Below are 18,210 nucleotides of genomic sequence, written 5' to 3'. Positions count from 1 at the left end.
CACTATCTTTGAATAAATGTAAAAACACCAGTGTTGTCCCAACACTGCAGAAGAATGCAAAGATGAAGCAGAAGTTTAACTGGCTACTTTAAAGATAAAAACACTGGGGAAAAGATTAGCTTAGCTTTTGCTACTTTGCTCGGCGCTGCTGGACAACCAGTGATGAAGATACATAATGACCCAGATATTTACACAAACTACATCAGGGTTTGACGCTAAAAACACAAACCTCTCTGAGGCAAAACACAAAGGGTCCGTTTAAAGTTTGGGACTTTGTTTGGGGTTTGTAAACTGCAGTGGTTCTTAAATAGCACTTTTTAATTCTACTTTCTGCATGTCTCACACGCGCATTTATGCAACAACCTTTTACTACATACAAGTGCTTTCTAGCAAACATTCACACACATTCACACTCAGATGAACGCAACGGGAGCAACTCAGCGTTCAGTATCTTGCAGTCTGGAGTAGATTGGAGCAGCCAGGCATCAAACCACCAACGTTCCGATCTGTAGATGACCTGCTCACTCCTTATATCTGGAACAAACTCCCAGAAAGCCTCAGATCAGCTGAAACACTCAGTTTATTTAAATCCAGGTTGAAGACTCACCTGTTCTCAGCTGCATTTGAATAAAGCACCAAATCCACACTTTTAAGCTTACATTTCAAAACTTAAATTTAACTACTAATTTTATCTACTGTTCTGATTTTATCTGCTTTGATTTTATATACTGTTTTGTTTGTTTGTTTGTTTGTTAATTAGTTTGTTTGTTTGTTTGCTTGTTTTAATCAATTTTAAATCATGCTTTTATTTGTTTTTGTTTCTAATGTCTCTGTAAAGCACTTTGAATCACCTTGTTGTTGAATTGTGCTATACAAATAAACTTGCCTTGCCTTGCTCTACCTGCTGATCCACAGCCATCCCGATAAATTATCAGCACAATAAGTAACAATATAAAACTTAACAGTCACAAGAAACTACAACATTAAGAGGAAACTGCTGTTAAAGTAATACCTCAGTGAGAGACACTGTATATTGTCATTTATGGCCCGATACTTAAGCAAGACCTCTGTTGCAGCTCCTTTGTTTGTTTGTTTTGTCCTCCAGCTGCTAGGATAAATGCACTTCTGAGCACAGGATGGTCGCACATGTCTGCAAAAGGCTGCAAGCCATGCTTTCAGCAGGGATGTATCCCCCTTCATGGTTTCTCAGCTTCATCTTCATCAAGTAAAATAAGGAACCCTGACAGAAAGCACTGTAACAGTCAGTCTTTACAGGAAGAAGTTGTAAATGATAGGGGGAAAATTAGTTATTTAAATTTTTTAACAGAGTTTGGAATATAAAAATCAGTTATTCACAGAAGGAAGGGCTTTTGGAAGTGTTTTTCGAAAAGCTGTGAATGCTTAGGGTACACAGCCTAAGAAATATGAGTTATCTGACTGACACACACACACACACACACACACACACACACACACACACACACACACACAATATAACTTGTACGCTACTTGAATGGAAATCTCACTTGTAGAGAAGAATATCAGCAGCCTGGAGGACGGGATATGTGTAGAGACCAACGCTGCCTTCGTTCTTCACTTTGCTCTTCATCTGGAGGAAAAGACAGAGGGAAGGAAGTTGAAGCAGAAAAAGAACAACGATGAGGCAGAAACACTAAAAGCAACCAGAAATAGAGCCAGACAGGAGAAAGATGGACTCAAGCTGACTTTTTTCCTTTTCCCCATAAAGAGCCATTTTCACTTTCATGACTCATCGACTGAAACAAACGAGGTACGGATGAGTTTGCACGGCATTTTCCACCATTTTTGAAATCAACTCATCTGTTGGGTAAACGAAAGGTGTTTTCTAAAGAGCAACAGAAACAAGAACAGAGAGACGTGAGCTCTGTTGATCCTCGCTCGTCGTGTATTAAAACTGCACCCAGGAGTGAAGAAAAATTATATGAATTAAAAATGCGGCAAATGCTGCAGAGAAACAAAATAAAAACGCACAGACATGATGAAACTTAAGAGAAAACAGAGGAATTAATTTAATTTGTAAGTGTTCCACTGAAGGTAAGAACTGATATGGTGGGATTCATGTTTGAAATATTACTTCAGTTACAAAATAGCTATAACATTACAAACTCCTTTTGCAGCTTTTATAATTATAACTGTGTTTTTTGTTTTTATTTATCATTATTAATTAACTGAAAATACGCCCTTGCAAATAAACCATTTTTTGCTTTAAAAGATATTGTAGATATTGTATAAATATATACAGAAGTTATATCTCCGAGTCATCGCTTTGCCAGAAACTTCCAGTTTGTATTAGTGTATGTGGGTGCCTGTATGTCCTTTACATGCTGGCTGTGCATAGCTCCTGAGTCTCTAAAATCACACTGACCAGGTTACAACTCTGGCTCTCCGTCTGTCACTGATGTGTAAAGAGCTGCAGATGTTTGTCTGTTTGACCGATAGCAGTGCTAGCACACACACCCACACACAGAGAGCAGAGAGGCCATGCAAAATCCAACCGAGAAGCCCTTTTCCTGCATTGTGCGGGGGTGTGGTTGCGTTTAATTGTGTTCAGAAGCGTAGCATGAAACTATCAGAAAATGTTTTATTATTTTCTTCTCACCGACGCTCTTCTGTCATTGTTCACAAGCTCGCCCGACCACCGCGGCACTTGCTCCTTCTCAGCCGTTCAACATTTAAATGTTTGAATGAATTGCTTTAAATTTTGACAGATGCTCGTAGTGACTTGTAAATCATTACTGCATTTTTAACAGGCCACATTTAAATAAATCAATTCAGTTTGCACAGTAAAAGACAAAAGAGACAAGATTATGAAAACATATACGGTAAAAATATAATGCATCATAAATATTACTCAGTCCTTAAACAACAATGACATGAATGTCTCATAGTAACAACTTTTCTCTAAAGGTTCCAATAGGCTAACTGGTTGATTGCATTTGCATTGTATTTTATTATTTTTTAATCATTCTGAATGTTTTATGAAATTTTGTTGATTGTGGATACATGCAAGCCATCTTTAACATGTAGCTGACCCATTTGCCATATACTTATATACATATACATACTAAGCAACCACAATGGGGCGGAAGAACTCCCTTTTAACAGGAAGACCATTTAAGAAGGCCCAGGCTCAGAGAAGTACAGATGGGTAGAGAAGGATACATATACAAGTATATTTACCAGCAAGTGATGCGGTTTGGTTTCAGACATAGTTTTCTTTACTCATGTCCACATGCTGGTGCTACATGAGTGAAATCTGCACCACAGTAATTCTTTTAATTATAATTGTTATTTTAAAATGAGCACTGATACAAACAACAAAAATAAAGACTTGTGCGTGATCATTTTATACACAAGTGTCTGCTGGAGAAGATCTCACCTTCCACTGTGGTAGGTGGCGGAGCCGAGGCATACTGGTGAGACAGCCGAGGATCCAGGAGAGCTCAGCATGCTCGGACACCTGCAGTGACGAGTGGGGACACATCCAAATGTCAGCATACACCTTTCAATCTATCACCAGGCTGCAATATTAATAATATTACCACTACAGATTAATATGGCTGAATCACAAATATCTACGAACTTGTTGGCTCACCAGTCGGTACCTTATAAGCTGAAGTCATGAAGAGATTTCTTTACACGAAGTCTAACAGAAACCAACACTGTTTTTTACATGTGTACAAGAGCCAACCTCCTGCTGCTGTATACATGCAAACTCCCAAGCACGTTGAACTCACTGCACCACTTAGTCCGGTTAATTAAAGAAGAGAGCCTAACCTCAGGGAGGCACCAAAGAGATAAACAGAAGAAGTAAATTACGCAGGCAGATTAAACAAACACAGACGGATGGATAAAAAGTCATCCACGGGACAGCTGGGGTGGAGGAAAAGGAGGGTAACTCCCTGGCGCCTCTAAGTGGAAGAGAAGAATACTGCCTTTTTACACCTCTGCCTGTCACACAGGTGCACCCACTCTCACCTGTAGGCTTATACTCATTGTATCAGTTTTTTTAATGTGTTTAATAAGTGGGATACTAACAAATAAATACTGGCAGACTAAAAGCTGACCCAGCCTAAACTTCATACACCGATGCTGGATTTCTATACCTTTATCGATCATTTATTTTAATAATCCTGGCAGCAAATTAGCTACTGGGAAAAGAACTTTGTATATATGGAAAGTAGCGCCCTCTCAGAAGCTCATAACTGAAATCTTTTAATTCAAAATCTATCAAAGCTGCCGTAGGGCCAGAGGCAGGGTACACCCTGCACAGCTCGCCAGGCTAACACATACACACAGACAACCGTTCACTCTCAGTGGAGGTGGGTTGGTTATTCAATTAGAGGATTAAGGAAATGGTTTTTACATGTGGACAAATAAACCACAACACAAAGAGGTGAATGTTAATGCAGTGTAGCTGATGCATCTGGTAGCAGTAAATTAACCCGATGTGAAAAAAAAAAAGCTTCTGTGTCTAACAGCCAGTGTTTGGGGATGCAGGAAATATCCTTGTGCTTCAGCAAATTAAAGTTTATGGACACTGACTATATTGCCATCCTCTCTGCCTCTTGCAGCTTGAAAAGCATTCTGGGGAGCATGATGTCAACAGCAGACAGCAGGGACATAAAGCAGGATTTCAGGCTAGCATGTAGGGGGCCGGTATGCATTACACACTGCAGACAGACAAGAGATGGGACAGATGTCGATGACAACAAAGAGAGGGCAAGGATATGGTTTGAACAGTGCAATAAAACGCTGATATTTAAAAGGCTTAGTAAAAACACAGCCTCCATTCATGCTGTATCGTAAGAAAGCCCCGCAACGAGAGATATGCTAATGTTACGGATCATATCAGCATTAGACTGACAGTAACAGCCATGGCAGCAGCTCCTAAGGCTGCAAAGAAGGGATTTTAGAGAACAGCTAACAGTTGTCTCAACACAGTAAATCCACTTTTCTGGTCAATACTTATAAAACTCAGTGGTATTAAAAAATGAAGTCAATGAATCAGCAGATCCGCAAATCCTCCGAGTTTAGCTCGTCACCAACTCTTTGCATTTTTTCAATTAAGCCCAGTATTTTCTTTGGGCGGCCATCGTATTTTTACATGTGGAGCGGGCGTGTTCAACACGGGGGTCGCCTTGCTGCCAAGTTATGTGGCATGAAGCTAAACAAGAATAAAAATAGGACTCTGTGTTTGTGTGTGTGTGTGTGAGGAGTGGGTGGCAAAGAAACACAGATGGACTGAACTATCCACACATACACACACACCCACCCACCCAACTTAACTTGTGAGTAAGAAAAGAAAAATACACATGTGGTGTCAGGGGAGAAGCAAACAGCTGTTCTGATTTCTCTCTCTCCATCGTCAGTGTGAGCTCAAGCCTAAATTCGGGGATGATGTGCTGAAGTGCTGCAAATGTTAAGACTTGTCGTTATCCTTCTCAGTTTCTTTCACGTGGGCTAAAGAAGGACTTAACGGTGGTTTGTGTCAGTTTGTGTTTTTACAGGCTCTGTGAATTGGTTGAGCACACATTGGAGATAAGAATCAGGAGCAAGGAAATAAACATTTTGGGGTCTGTCAGCATGTAGGAAGGTAAATATGAGAGTCGACATCACGAAAATAAACCGTTTTTCTTCTTTGAAAAACCAGCAATGAGAGAAGAAGCTGCCCAGCTTTAAAAAACAACAACAAAAAAGACAAAAAAGGGCACTTCTTTTCTTAAACAAACACTGAGGTGCTCTCTACTTGATAACCACATGAAATGTGAAAAATAATCTGCAGACATGAGTGTGAAATCTAAATTATATATACATGCAAAGCGCATGTTGGGTTGCATTACTTATCACATATAAATAGTACTTTCTCCACCTGTGAGTATTCATTTATAGACAGAAGTGTATATGCATCCAACACACTATGTAGGGAACTACACAGCAAATATAACACATCATATATATTTATAAACGGCATCAATCAAACATGCCCAACTCACCTGAGACTGCTGGAAGAGTATCGCTTTCTCTGGGTTGATACCGCAGGCCAACAAGCTGGCTGCCATGTCCAGTATGTTACTCTTGAGCTGCGTTGGATCCTGGGGCTGGGTGATGGAGTGCAGATCCACAATGCTGTAGAGGACTGAGGGGTACTGGTCCTGCAGGGACACCCAGTTCTCCAGAGCACCCAGGTAATTTCCCAGGTGGGGCACTCCAGTAGGCTGAATCCCTGAGAATACACGGCCACTTCTTGGAGCCTCCTGGGAAAAAGAAGAAGGAATTTGCTCGAGTTGGCTCTATAGCACTTTGGATTTGATAATGAAATAACATCACGGAAATGTAATTACAAATGATGTCATGTATAATCACATGAGCGATCAAAGATGTTCCACTGTCTTCATCACACCTCTGAACACTAGTCTCTCTTATTTTAGTTTCGCCAAATCACAACAACAGTGGCCACAAGGTGCAAAAAACCTCAACAATCAGACGACCACCTATGAGCAAGTACTTGGTGACAATGGGAAGGAAAAACTCCCTTATCGCAGGAAGTAATCTCCGGCAGAACCAGGCTCAGGGGGAGGCTGAGACCAGTGAGGGGTGAGGGGAAGGAATAGAGCCAGAAATATCAGAAATATCATCCCTTTTTAGCACATTAACTTCTGTTCTTAAAACAGTGCCTATAACACCAATGTCTCCAGATTAGCGCAACAATGGTTGGTTGACTTTAAAAGTCAAAGCTAAGGCCAAGACAAAAAATCCTTGAAAAGGGAGAAAGTTACCACTAGAAAGAAGCCTGTAGAGACCGAAGTGTCAGTTGGCAGGTTGGGGACCATTAGCAGTCATGCTTGTATTACTAAGATGCTAACTCCATGGCTAGCACCTCTGTTCTCTCCCAAACACATCCAGCACAAAGAATGCATCACCTCATTGGCCAACAATATCACTTACAACCATCCAACCAGCTTCAAAGCCTTTCATTACCATAACAGAAAGCTGCACAAAAAGGGGGGGATAAAAAAAAAAAACAGCATAAATACATCACATATAACAACAGCAGCCCACCATAGAGTAAGGGTTTTTTCTATAATTAAAACAAGGACCTTATTTTAGAGACAGCAGCAGGGTCTCAACACTCACCAATTGAAACAGGGAGATCAGTATTTGTGGTTGTACCACTGGACTAAAACTATATTTCTCTTCCTGCAGAGTCTGACTGGGGCCAAACACCTCATTTCTCCTGGCATCAGTCGGCTTCACTGAACCTTGGCTTTCAATTAGCCTTGCTAGGCAAGAGTCTTAACCTCTGCTTGTGCCACCACACGATACAATTAGAGGGCAAGCAGAGTGGCACCTGTTATGACACATGAAACCACGCTGGCATCCAAAACTAGGGCTTTTTGACCAAAGCCGTTACACAGTAGATTAGGGCTTCAACAGAGCAGAAAGACACATGAACACAGACTGGAACTGTTTTTGTTGGTCTGGCAGAAAGACAAAATCTTTGGCGCTTTGGTAATACACATAACAGCCCACAGTGGAGACAAGGATTCAGTTCCCGGCAGAAGTGGCTTGGATGAATGCTCAAGGTAGATAAAAAGAACCACCGCATGCCTGAGGACTAGACCTTTGAGGTCTGCAGGATGACTCCGTGGCCAGAAATACCTGCCAATTGCCTGCTTTAGAAAAAAAGGAAGGTTCATGGGCTGCATTGTTACAGGTGTGTTATTACCTGTGTACCAAAATACAATGGAATGCAAATCTGGAAGTCTAGTTTTAAATAACTACATGGATCCATGAATTTAATCTACAGGACTTTACACAAGGTGATGTGTATGGCTCAAGCACCTCAATCCACCAATAGTAGGTAACTGTAAGCTAGTAACAGTACCACTGCAATATATTAGGAATGTGTGTTTAATGAACAGTCTGTGCATTAAAGTTGCTAGATGATCTCTAATTGTTTAACTGTTAATGCCTGAAGAACCTGCATTGTTTTTGTTGTAGGATCCCCCCACTATACCAACACATAGGGGTCTTATTGGATGGAAAGTGGAGCCTGTACTTCTGTGTTCAGGATAAAAATTGTCCTACAAATATGCTCTGAATATGCTGGCAAGAAGCAAAGGAAGAGATTCAGCAGCAGACAAATCAATCTTACCACAAGATCCATTTAGAAGGTGCTATAGTTTTCAGTACTGGACCGCGGATTGGATTCTCCCCACTTATTACTACCTCCGTATGCTCCAAGTTATGTCTATCCAAAACCTCTGAAAATGAAACTTGTGCTAAACTGTCAGATTTTATGTAATAACCTCGCAGTCGTTTTCAAAGAAAATATGTTAAGCTTTATATGAGATAGCACTGATGGGTTGTAAACAGCAACACCTGGACGTTTGACTGAAGAGCCCATTTTAAAACTCCCCCCAACCCCACAAAGCCCACAGGATCTCCGCGTTATCGCCTCAAAATCTGACTGGCGATCATATGTTCCCCAGCTGCACTTTTCAAGGTTATTATAACTAATCATTAAAACCTGAAGTTTTCAGAGGATATCCTCTTCAGTCACCGCTCAGAAACCAGTTATCTTGACAGCTTGCTGAACTAAATCACATTCAATCTGACTGAGGGACAGGCTCACCACAGCATCTGAGATCAGATAACAGTTGCTCTCTCACCGGCGTAGCCCAGAGGTTCTACATCTTTAAACCCTGAGGGATCGAATAACAACTGCTGGGAGGCCAGCGTTGGTCCACAAAGTCTCCATCTACTGGCCTGAGGGAGCAGCTTTCCACCCAGCGAGAGAGAGGCAGGAAGGAACTGGGTGCTTATGTCATTACCGACAGGGTAATTGCGCTGGAGTGCCATTGATGCTGAGAGCCTCTTAAGAGGTGTCAGGATTGATTTGGGTGCGGACGGGACCCAGAGTCTGGCTCATGTGTGTTCTCACCTCGAGCTGACATGCCAAACGCATGTTCCCTCCCCTTCTGCTCCGGCCCCCAGGGGAGGCCATTAGCCATGCAGACATGGTAATGGTGTCATTTGAGCCAATCGAGTGTCAAATGAGAGTCAACGCCACAGCTAACTAGCCACTGGGCAATCGTGGGCTATCGCGCTTTAAGCCACTTTGCCAGACACCTCTGTGTTACTTTTGGTCTGAGGAAAGTGTCTTTAAACACATGCCACTATAGCTCTTGGAGGAGAAAGTAACCTAAACAAGTAAGTAAATCAACTAGAGCACGATGACAGAGGCGACAGCAAACGCTGTAAAGCAATTAATGTTTGTAATGAATACTGCGCTGCAAAGCCAACAGCAATAAAATATTATCAACAAGCACACTTTTGCCACGCACGATATTAAATTCAATAACTTGTGAAATACTTGTATAGTGCTTGACCTTACATCTTTAAATGACTCCCAGTGGTATGTTAGACAATTTCCAGTAAGATAAATCAGATATATTTCTTACTCTAAACCAGATTTAAACATGTTAATAAAGACCTGAAACCATCATAAAATAGTGCTAAAGTTTGGCCATTTACAAAATGCTAGAAATCACAAGTTATTCTATTTTACAATATCACCTCTGCCACAGAGCTTATGTGTTTCATAGCATTTACCAGCATGTATTTGTCTGTAATCACAGTGGTCAGAGGGCCGGTGGCGCCAGTGTCCGGCAGCCTCGCCTCTGTCAGTGCGCCCCAGGGCAGCTGTGGCTACAACGTAGCTTGCCATCGCCAGTGTGTGAATGTGTGTGTGAATGGGTGAATGACTGAATGTAGTGTGAAGCGCTTTGGGGTCCTTAGGGACTAGAAAAGCGCTATACAAATGCAGGCCATTTGTATAGCGCTCGAAAAGTTTTGAATGAATTATGATAAAACTTTGTAGGGGTGTAGAGCGGGATCGTGTTTACAATCTTACATCCACCAAAGGCCTTCAAGGTCAGTTTAATATTTTACTGGTCTAAACTGGAAAAAGCCTTAAAACTCAGAAACTATGATTCTTACAATATGATGTCACATTTTACCCCTCCAACAAAGTCAATAGATTGATCTGAAGCTCATTCAGTTCAGTTTATTTATACAGCGCCAAATCACAACAACAGTCACCTCAAGGCGCTTTATAGCATAAGGTGGACCCTACAATGATACATACCCACCTCATGAGAATATGATTCTTATGATTGTAATAATAATATACATTTTGTTATGTACATTACAGTAACAGGTCTTAATCATTTAAATACACAACAATTTGAATACATGTGCAATGTGCCTTCCCTGAATAATTTTTTAATTAAATGAAACTTGTGATCAAAACCTTTTTTTTTTACTTATTCACATATTTATTATTAAATAATTCAAGGAACTGCACTAAACACTGAAAATAGATACACGTACTATATCTACAAAGATAAAAATTATAAAAGAAAATATTTATAATCAAAATTGTGCATGTTAAAATATATTTCAACAGGGAAAATAATAAAAGCTGCAATTTGCAATTGTTTTTACTACACTACAAACTTCTCAAAGTACATTTAAAAGACCAGAGAGCGAGCTGCCTTGGCAGAGGTTTTGCACTCTTGAGGTGCTTCTTGTTGTGTTCTTTGATCATTTCTTTCTGAGGGAAATAATATTTTGGACCAAATGTTGTGTTTATTCCTTTATTTGAAAATGGAACAGACACTCTGTGGGTTGAAATATTCCAAAAACTAAACTAAACTAAAAAAAAAAACACTTTCAGCCACCAAAGTGAAGGAACTCTGGCCAGCTGGCCTTACAACACTGCCGTCCCTGGAGTATGGCAGATGGTGTCTGGCTCACATATTGTCAATTCAAGAAAAAACAAAAATCAAAAAGAAAAATAATTGAGACAAAAGCCTGAGTAACAGCAGACGTTAATTCTTAGTTAACAAATGAAACACTTCCTTCTTGTCCAGTTGCTGTTTTATACAAGCAAACCTCTGTTGAGCAGTGTTATCTGTCTTCTTCTGTCTCCTTCTGCCTCATTCTCATAGTTGCTGGATACCTGCTGATGACACGGAGCAGACACGGAAAACGCTGGCCATTCTCGTCTCATATTTTTACACCGACAGGAGCGCGGTGCTTTCAGACCGCACCGTCGCAAAGGCGACGAAAGCTTTCTTCATCCACGTCTGCCATATGCTAAATGCATTACGCACCATGTGTGTGTGACATTAACGCCAACAGCTAGAAGGTTACATACACTAAAAAGGCCATGCTTTCACACTTGCACTACCTTTCCGGGAATGTGTGTTCATTTGTCCGCGTGTGTGGTATTATCCGTAGGGATAGCGATCATGTGCAAACAGACATATGTCCACACGTGTAGTCTATGCCTACATCAACATCAGCGAAGCTGTGAAGGTGTCTGTCCATGTGAATTTGACAGCTCACATCAAGTGGAAAGAACACTATCAGCCAGTCTATCCAAAACAGTAACATGACTTCGATCCCATCCACAAGCTGCGTTATTAAATGGAAAACAACTGTCACAGGCGCCACTTCATTCCAATCATTTGAAGACGAGGAGAAATCAGTGATTGGTTTCCCACAGTTTAATAGAAAGTCTCATTCCAGGAAAATTTCCGTCTTCTCTCCAAAGTATCCCGCAGCACTGGAACAACTGCATATTGGGAAATGACAAATATTGGATTCATCATTTGACTGAGTGCGAGCTACAATGAAATTACACCCTTAACGAGGAATGTGTAAAATGACAGATAGCAGTGGGAGCAGATGCATAAAAGTGGATACACAGACTCTGGGCTTGAATCTACAATCATATATGATTTTCCTCTGCTAGATTAAAGGCCATACATATGGATGCTTCCAACTCACATGTAGGCTGAATTGGACAAAGCGTGATCGAAAAGTTTTCACTGTGGAAAACCGTACCCACGTCTCTCCTTCATGGCTGCCTACTTAGAGAGCACTGCAACGTTGTTTTTTGTTTTGTTTTTTACATTTCCAGCTGATACTATCACACTTTGTTTGCCTTCGAAACGTAGAATAAATGTACACCTCATCTGAAGTCTCGGAGAAAAGCACCCATTCTTTTACACATCATGTCAAGCAGGGTTTTCCTAATTCTCCTTTTTACACATCCCCGGCACTCCTTTATTTAATCTAGACATTAATCATTGCAGACGCACATAAGAGTGCAAACTTCAATTTCTAAACCAATTTCCAGTAGCGAGAAATTCACGCAGACCATTTCCTTTTGTGCTACATGTGAGAATGGCCAACTGCGCAGAATTTATGCTTTTGTTACTTTTGTTCACTAAAGCTGCTACGTAATCTGAAAAAAAAGCAAGCCAAAACAGACCACAGGTTCATCATCATCATCATTATTATTATCACTACAACTGCTGCTATCAAGCATTTGTAGCTTCCAGCTAGTGTGACCCGACAGTCTCGAACTAGCTATGTTATTAATCATAGCCATGGTTTTGGTTGAGCTAAAACTTGCATAACACCTCATTTCTCTTCTCAGATCTCCTCCAGACTGCTTTTCAGAGCTCATACATCATATCAGAGCCTCAGTGTCCTGGAGTGGTCCACTGATATCTCTCTCACCGTGGAGCCGAGGAGGAGGTACGACAGTCACCGCCTTTTAACTACACCAATTTCAGCACGTCTGAAGGGGGAAAAAAAAGAAAAAACACCTCTGGGAGCATCGCTGCTTTCCCTGCTGTGAATTACCATCAGCTCTTTGTGGGCAAGCAAAGTGCCCCAGATCTAACCATGTCTGTGGAGCACAGAGATGGGGCCAAGAATGGAGGATTTTCGCTGCGCTCCTGCTGAGTGTCTTGCACATTGGATCCAGTGTTCTTATTCTGTCCTGGGCACTGCAGGCACCCCATTAACGCCAACATGCTGAAATACACTTTGACACAGAGCCCCTCCTTACCCACATATCTTTCTTCATCTCTGTCTACCGCTCACTTAGGGACCTGTTAAAGCAGGCGACCGACAGAGCTGCACTTCAGTCAGGTATCAAACAGGAAATAGGGCTTACTGTACTCCCACCATCCTCACCGCTTTTTTCTTGAAAGCATGTGTGTGTTTAGCCAATGTGAGGATACACTCAAATTTGAAACAAAGTCCATATGACCACAGAGAAAATGTGCACACACCATGAAAGGTGTATTAATGAATTTAACTGAAGAAAAGTAAATGAAGTGCTGGATAAAGCAGGGGACAGAAGAACAGGAAAAAATGTTAAAGGAGGAAGCAATATGATTTTTTTTTTTTTTTTTAATCAGACTGTCCAGTCAAAGGCATTTTTTTCCTTTTTTCCCCCCATTGAGTGGGTTGCAGGGGCAGCAGAAGAGAAGGCCCAAAAGGAGCAATTGATTAAATCTGTGGTTGACGTGTGGGACAGGTGAGATTGATGAGGTTCCTCTGAGCTTCACACTGTGCAGAGAGCGGGGCTACAGGAACAGAACACTGCAGTGTGGCAGGCCAGGGCTCAGGGCCCGCTCGCGCCGTGGGGTCCCTTGGCTGATTAATGGGACTGGAGGCCCTTCAAAAACAGCACTCCCCGCAGACAGGGCTCAACAGTGCTCCAAAAATAACCAAGCAGCAGAGGCAGCTCCGGCCTCCAGTCCTAAATGTCTGCAGCTTCTGAAGAAACCAGACTTCAGTATAGCCTGGGGGGAGATCATCAAGAGGAGCGCTGCCTACTTAAGACAGGAAACTTGGATCTGGCTCATTAGAAACTAAATATTTAATGACTTTTCTAGTTTATGGGAAGTGACAAACACTGACAGCCGATAGTGTATCAATGACAGTGTCCTATTAGGTGCTGATGTTATTATACATAACACGTGTGAAAGATGGTTAATCCAAAGAAGCAGAAACTTCACACCATTTAACATTAAGGCCCATAATAAAACATCTTCCTAACACAGATTTAAAAGACTACTTTTGAATACTTTAGAAATTTTTAACAACATTCCACATCTCAGTGTTTCCCACAAACCTCCATTTGATTTCCTGGCAGCAGGGCAGGGAAGGATACATGCACAGGTGGATGCATCTTTTGCGCACCATCACACTTCCTTAAAATAATTAATAAAAGAATTAAACAGTTTTCTTTCGCAAATGTAAGTACAGATATTTTGTGACAAATAAACAACACAGAAATGATCAGCTGCCTCTTTATTGAGATGCCCAACCCACAGTTTTGGTTAGAAATTAGCTAGGATATGTGAATAGCTCTCGTTGCCTCATTGAACTTGAACCAATGGCACATAAACCAGTCCTGCAGCTGCTGCAGGTCCTGTTTAGATTCCCCTCCAGTTCACAGCACATCTGCAGAGCAGAATAGGGCTGCCACGATTAGTCGACTAGTCACGATTACGTCGACTATCAAAATCGTCGACGACTAATTTAATAGTCGACACGTCGTTTGAAGCTTTGTAAGATCACAAAAGACGCAGGAATAATAGCAGGATTTAAGAGTGTAATAACGGACTGAAACAGAAGATGGCAGCACTGCATGTACAAGGATGCCAGCTGCCGTTAAACCCCGAAGAAGAAGAAGAAGCTGTGTCCCAGAATTCATAGCGCGGCCCAGCTCAGTTTCCACAATGGCGGCAGCTAGTAAGTTTTAATATTACTCTTATTATTCTTTCTGGGTCACAAAATAAACGTTTAACATATTTTCAGGCGAGAATGTAGCTGTGGAAACTTCAAATATCTGCTCAGTTTATCAAGACACCACATATTTTCAAAAGTGCTCCGAAGTTTTCGGAGACGTCTGTTACCCACTAGCTCGATAGCTAGCCGGGGGCTAGGTCACTAGAGCCGTGAGAACACCGGACTCCCGGCAAATCGCGTCTTTCGCTACTCAGGTTAAACATGATATATGAGTCACTTAGATAACTTAAAAATGTTATAGTTTGGCTTTTTTAGTATTTTATTTGTTCCTGAGTAAATCGGTTTGGCTGAGATTAAAGTTATAGTTTTTAAACAGCTGAATAAACATCAAGCAGACAGCTGATTATCAGAAGTGTGAGATGCTGGAGAATCTACTCCGGTGTCCTGTTATATTTTAGATAGCAAGGAGTTTATTAAACTTCACCGAAACAATCTGCAAATTTCATTAAAATTTAATAAACTATCATCTTGTCTTTATTTTTAGTTAGCACAGACCGTAAACACTTAAAGCTGTAAGCTAATGATAGTTATATAAGAGCAGATACTGCTGGTGCAATAAGCTGTAGTTTTACGTCCAATGGATTTGATTAGTCGACTAATCGCAAAAATAATCGGTGACTAGTCGACTATCAAAATAATCGTTTGTGGCAGCCCTAGAGCAGAACAACGTCTACTTCACTGAAACTCAAAAAAATGGGAAGCGTTGGGGATAGCTGATTAGCAGTAATTGAAATTAAGATTGAAGGGATGATAATTTGTGATGAAAACTAGTCATTGGGCAACTGTTCCTTCTGTTTATACAATTCAGGATCGTGGAGGGGGCGCAATTTATTAACACCAATTAACCTTAAGTGTATGTCTTTGGACTGTGGGAAGCAGCTGGGAGAATACGCAAACTCAAAATTTACTGGCTAGCCATTAAATCTGAACCCAAGAACTTCTTTCTCTGACATGATGGTGCTAACCACTGCATTGCCAACCTTCCCATCTCTTGGATGTATGTAACATCTACAGCTATATGACCAAGGGGTAACTTGGGTTAGAAACCAAATCTCCACTGCAGATAGTAATTTCAACTAGCCAAGCCTGTGGATGAGGAAATGAGCATAATATATACAAAAATCAAAAATGTATCATTTATAATACATCTTTTCTAAAAAAAAATAAAAAAAAATAGACGTTAATAATCATTTTATGTGTGATGATGTTGGAAAAAAAAAAAGTTTCATTCAGACTGTTCACCCCATAATTAAAGAGAAAGCACACACACACACACACACACACACACATATATACTAAATAAACTATGATCAGAGTAAGATGAAATTGAACCTGTTGTAAAGACATAAAGCACCGTTTTTCATGCAACAGTGTTCACAAATCTTTCAGACTAAACAGTGGGCGCATGAACTTCATGGACCAATCAAATACTAAAAATGCAGAGCAGCTTTGCATTTGTATTTATCAAATAATGAGGTAGCATGGCAGCATCAGACAAACACACCAATGCAGTTTTTTGGAGGGGGAAGTTCAGCTCACCTTTCACTTTAAATGCTTCTAGACAGAATAAGATCGCTAACCATTCACAGCAAACTATTTAGCATCCTAATTTTAATATAATAAAGGTTATCATTCTCACAAAAGATGAATCAATCCAAAAGCAGGATCACTGACTACAACCCAGCTCAAGTTCAGCTTTGCTAGAGCCAAACCAGTTTGCCTACAAAAACGATCCCATGAGCAGCAGCTGTGCACAGCTGGGAAACTTCATTTATATTGCAATTTTTTCACTCTTACATAAACACATTTATACCAGAGCTACTTACTTCCATGCTTTGGCTCTGTTCAAGCCATTTGAAATAGCTTCATTAAACCATTTCCTTCCCTTTCAATGTTGACAATGGATATGTTTAATTTCATTTCACTTGCTGGAAACAAATGACTGACAGGAACTCAAAAAGAAAAACAAGTAAGCGTCACAAGACAGCAAAAACCTAGCCAGCGCACACGTCATAAATTTGACAATATGTAATTAAAGTAACACTCAGGGTGAACCTCCACCTCTGAAGAGTGCAGTCATTTCCGTCTCCAAAGGCAGTGTCTCTCGATTTGAGTGCGACTCAAAAGACACAATATCAGATACTCGTTTGGTTTTAATTAAAACTGTCAGAAGCTTGGGAAAAAGTGCTGCAGACAGCACAAGCTGAAGCATGGAAGAACTAGTAAGATTTGTCAGGTACCACTGTGGGCACGTCTGTGGAGCGACTCTGTAATTCGACTTAGCTATATGAAATTATCCAAACGAATACGCTGACATATGGGATTGCTTTAAGAGACGGGTAATGTGCGCGGCATCTGAGTGAGGGCCCCGGCTGCAGAATGATTACGACAGACCTAATTACACAGGAGGGACTGCTGAGAATTAGCGGGCTTTTCTGACAGTTGAAAATAAATAGGGCAGTTAATGAACATCCTCAAAGGAGAGACTGTGTTTCCGCGCTCTCGCAGGCCCCTCCCGTGTGGTGTGGGAACAGCTCTAATGGTTTTAACTGACACTCGAGTAAGTGAACGTGGAGTCAAGGAGAACGGAGAGAAAAATTAGAAGTCACTTCCTCTTTCCTGGAGCTGGGGGCTGACATGACTGATATCAACCAATAACAGGAGCACAGGCCGGGGATGCCTGGACAGGGGAGGAACATATTTACAAGTGATGTGAGGCTGGAGGTAACTCCGCTGTAGAGCAGGGGTCCCCAATCCCAGTCCACGAGGGCCGGTGTCCCTGCAGGTTTTAGATGTGTCCTTGATCCATCACAGCTGATTTAAATGGATAAACTACCTCCTCAACATGTCTTGAAGTTCTTCAGACGCCTGGTAATGAACTAATCATGTGATTCAGGTGTATTGACCCAGGGTGAGAGTTAAAACCTGCAGGGACACTGGCCCTCGCGGACTGGGATTAGGGACCCCTGCTGTAGAGTTACAGTAGAAATATTTCAGTGCTATCCAAACAAATCTGCAGTTTCTCAAGTGCAAAGATAAAAAGATTTATATATAAAGATTTGCTTATTTTTAACTGAGAACTGTTTTTTTTTTGTTGAGGACAAAAAAAATAAAAAGCTATCACAGTACCTCTAAAAGCTAGTGTAAGACAATATATACTGTATTAAAAATTACTTAATGCCTCTTTTTCATTTAATTTAGACACATAAAAACTTAACAGTAAATATATCGAGTTAGACAGAGCTCCACTGATGTACCAGCTATCCGATATTAACGATATTGAATTTTTAAAACAGCCTATAACAGAAAAAATGTAATTAAAAACTAAAGACACAGGACGAAAACTATTTATTGATGTTATGACTGTTGATGTTGCATAGTTCCTCCAACAGAGGGCGCCCTGCAGTGTCCCTGTGTTTGGAGCGCCACAAACACGACAACGAGCTAATCCAAGCAGAGCCCGCTGAAGCATAAACAAGTTAT

General features: G+C 41.0%; 1 protein-coding gene across 3 annotated transcripts in view; it reads right to left on the bottom strand.

Annotated features, from left to right (window-relative positions):
- Window positions 1-18,210, bottom strand: part of wars2 (tryptophanyl tRNA synthetase 2, mitochondrial) — a 54,028-nt gene that overhangs the window by 5,415 nt on the left and 30,403 nt on the right. For 2 of the 3 annotated variants that reach the window (XM_080290450.1, XM_026144633.2), the window contains exons 2-4: window positions 6,036-6,296; window positions 3,419-3,499; window positions 1,527-1,609 (exon numbers count right to left, since the gene is read on the bottom strand). In XM_080290450.1, coding sequence (XP_080146576.1) covers window positions 1,527-1,609; window positions 3,419-3,499; window positions 6,036-6,296 — 425 coding nt within the window. Of the gene's footprint in view, window positions 1-1,526; window positions 1,610-3,418; window positions 3,500-6,035; window positions 6,297-14,047; window positions 14,069-18,210 lie in introns of those variants that run through there. The other variant, XM_026144634.2, reaches the window with a different exon arrangement.

Source organism: Astatotilapia calliptera, chromosome 16 (assembly GCF_964374335.1).
Source record: "Astatotilapia calliptera chromosome 16, fAstCal68.1, whole genome shotgun sequence".
NCBI classification, from domain to species: Eukaryota; Metazoa; Chordata; class Actinopteri; order Cichliformes; family Cichlidae; genus Astatotilapia; species Astatotilapia calliptera.
This window is presented reverse-complemented; position numbering and strand designations above follow the sequence as displayed.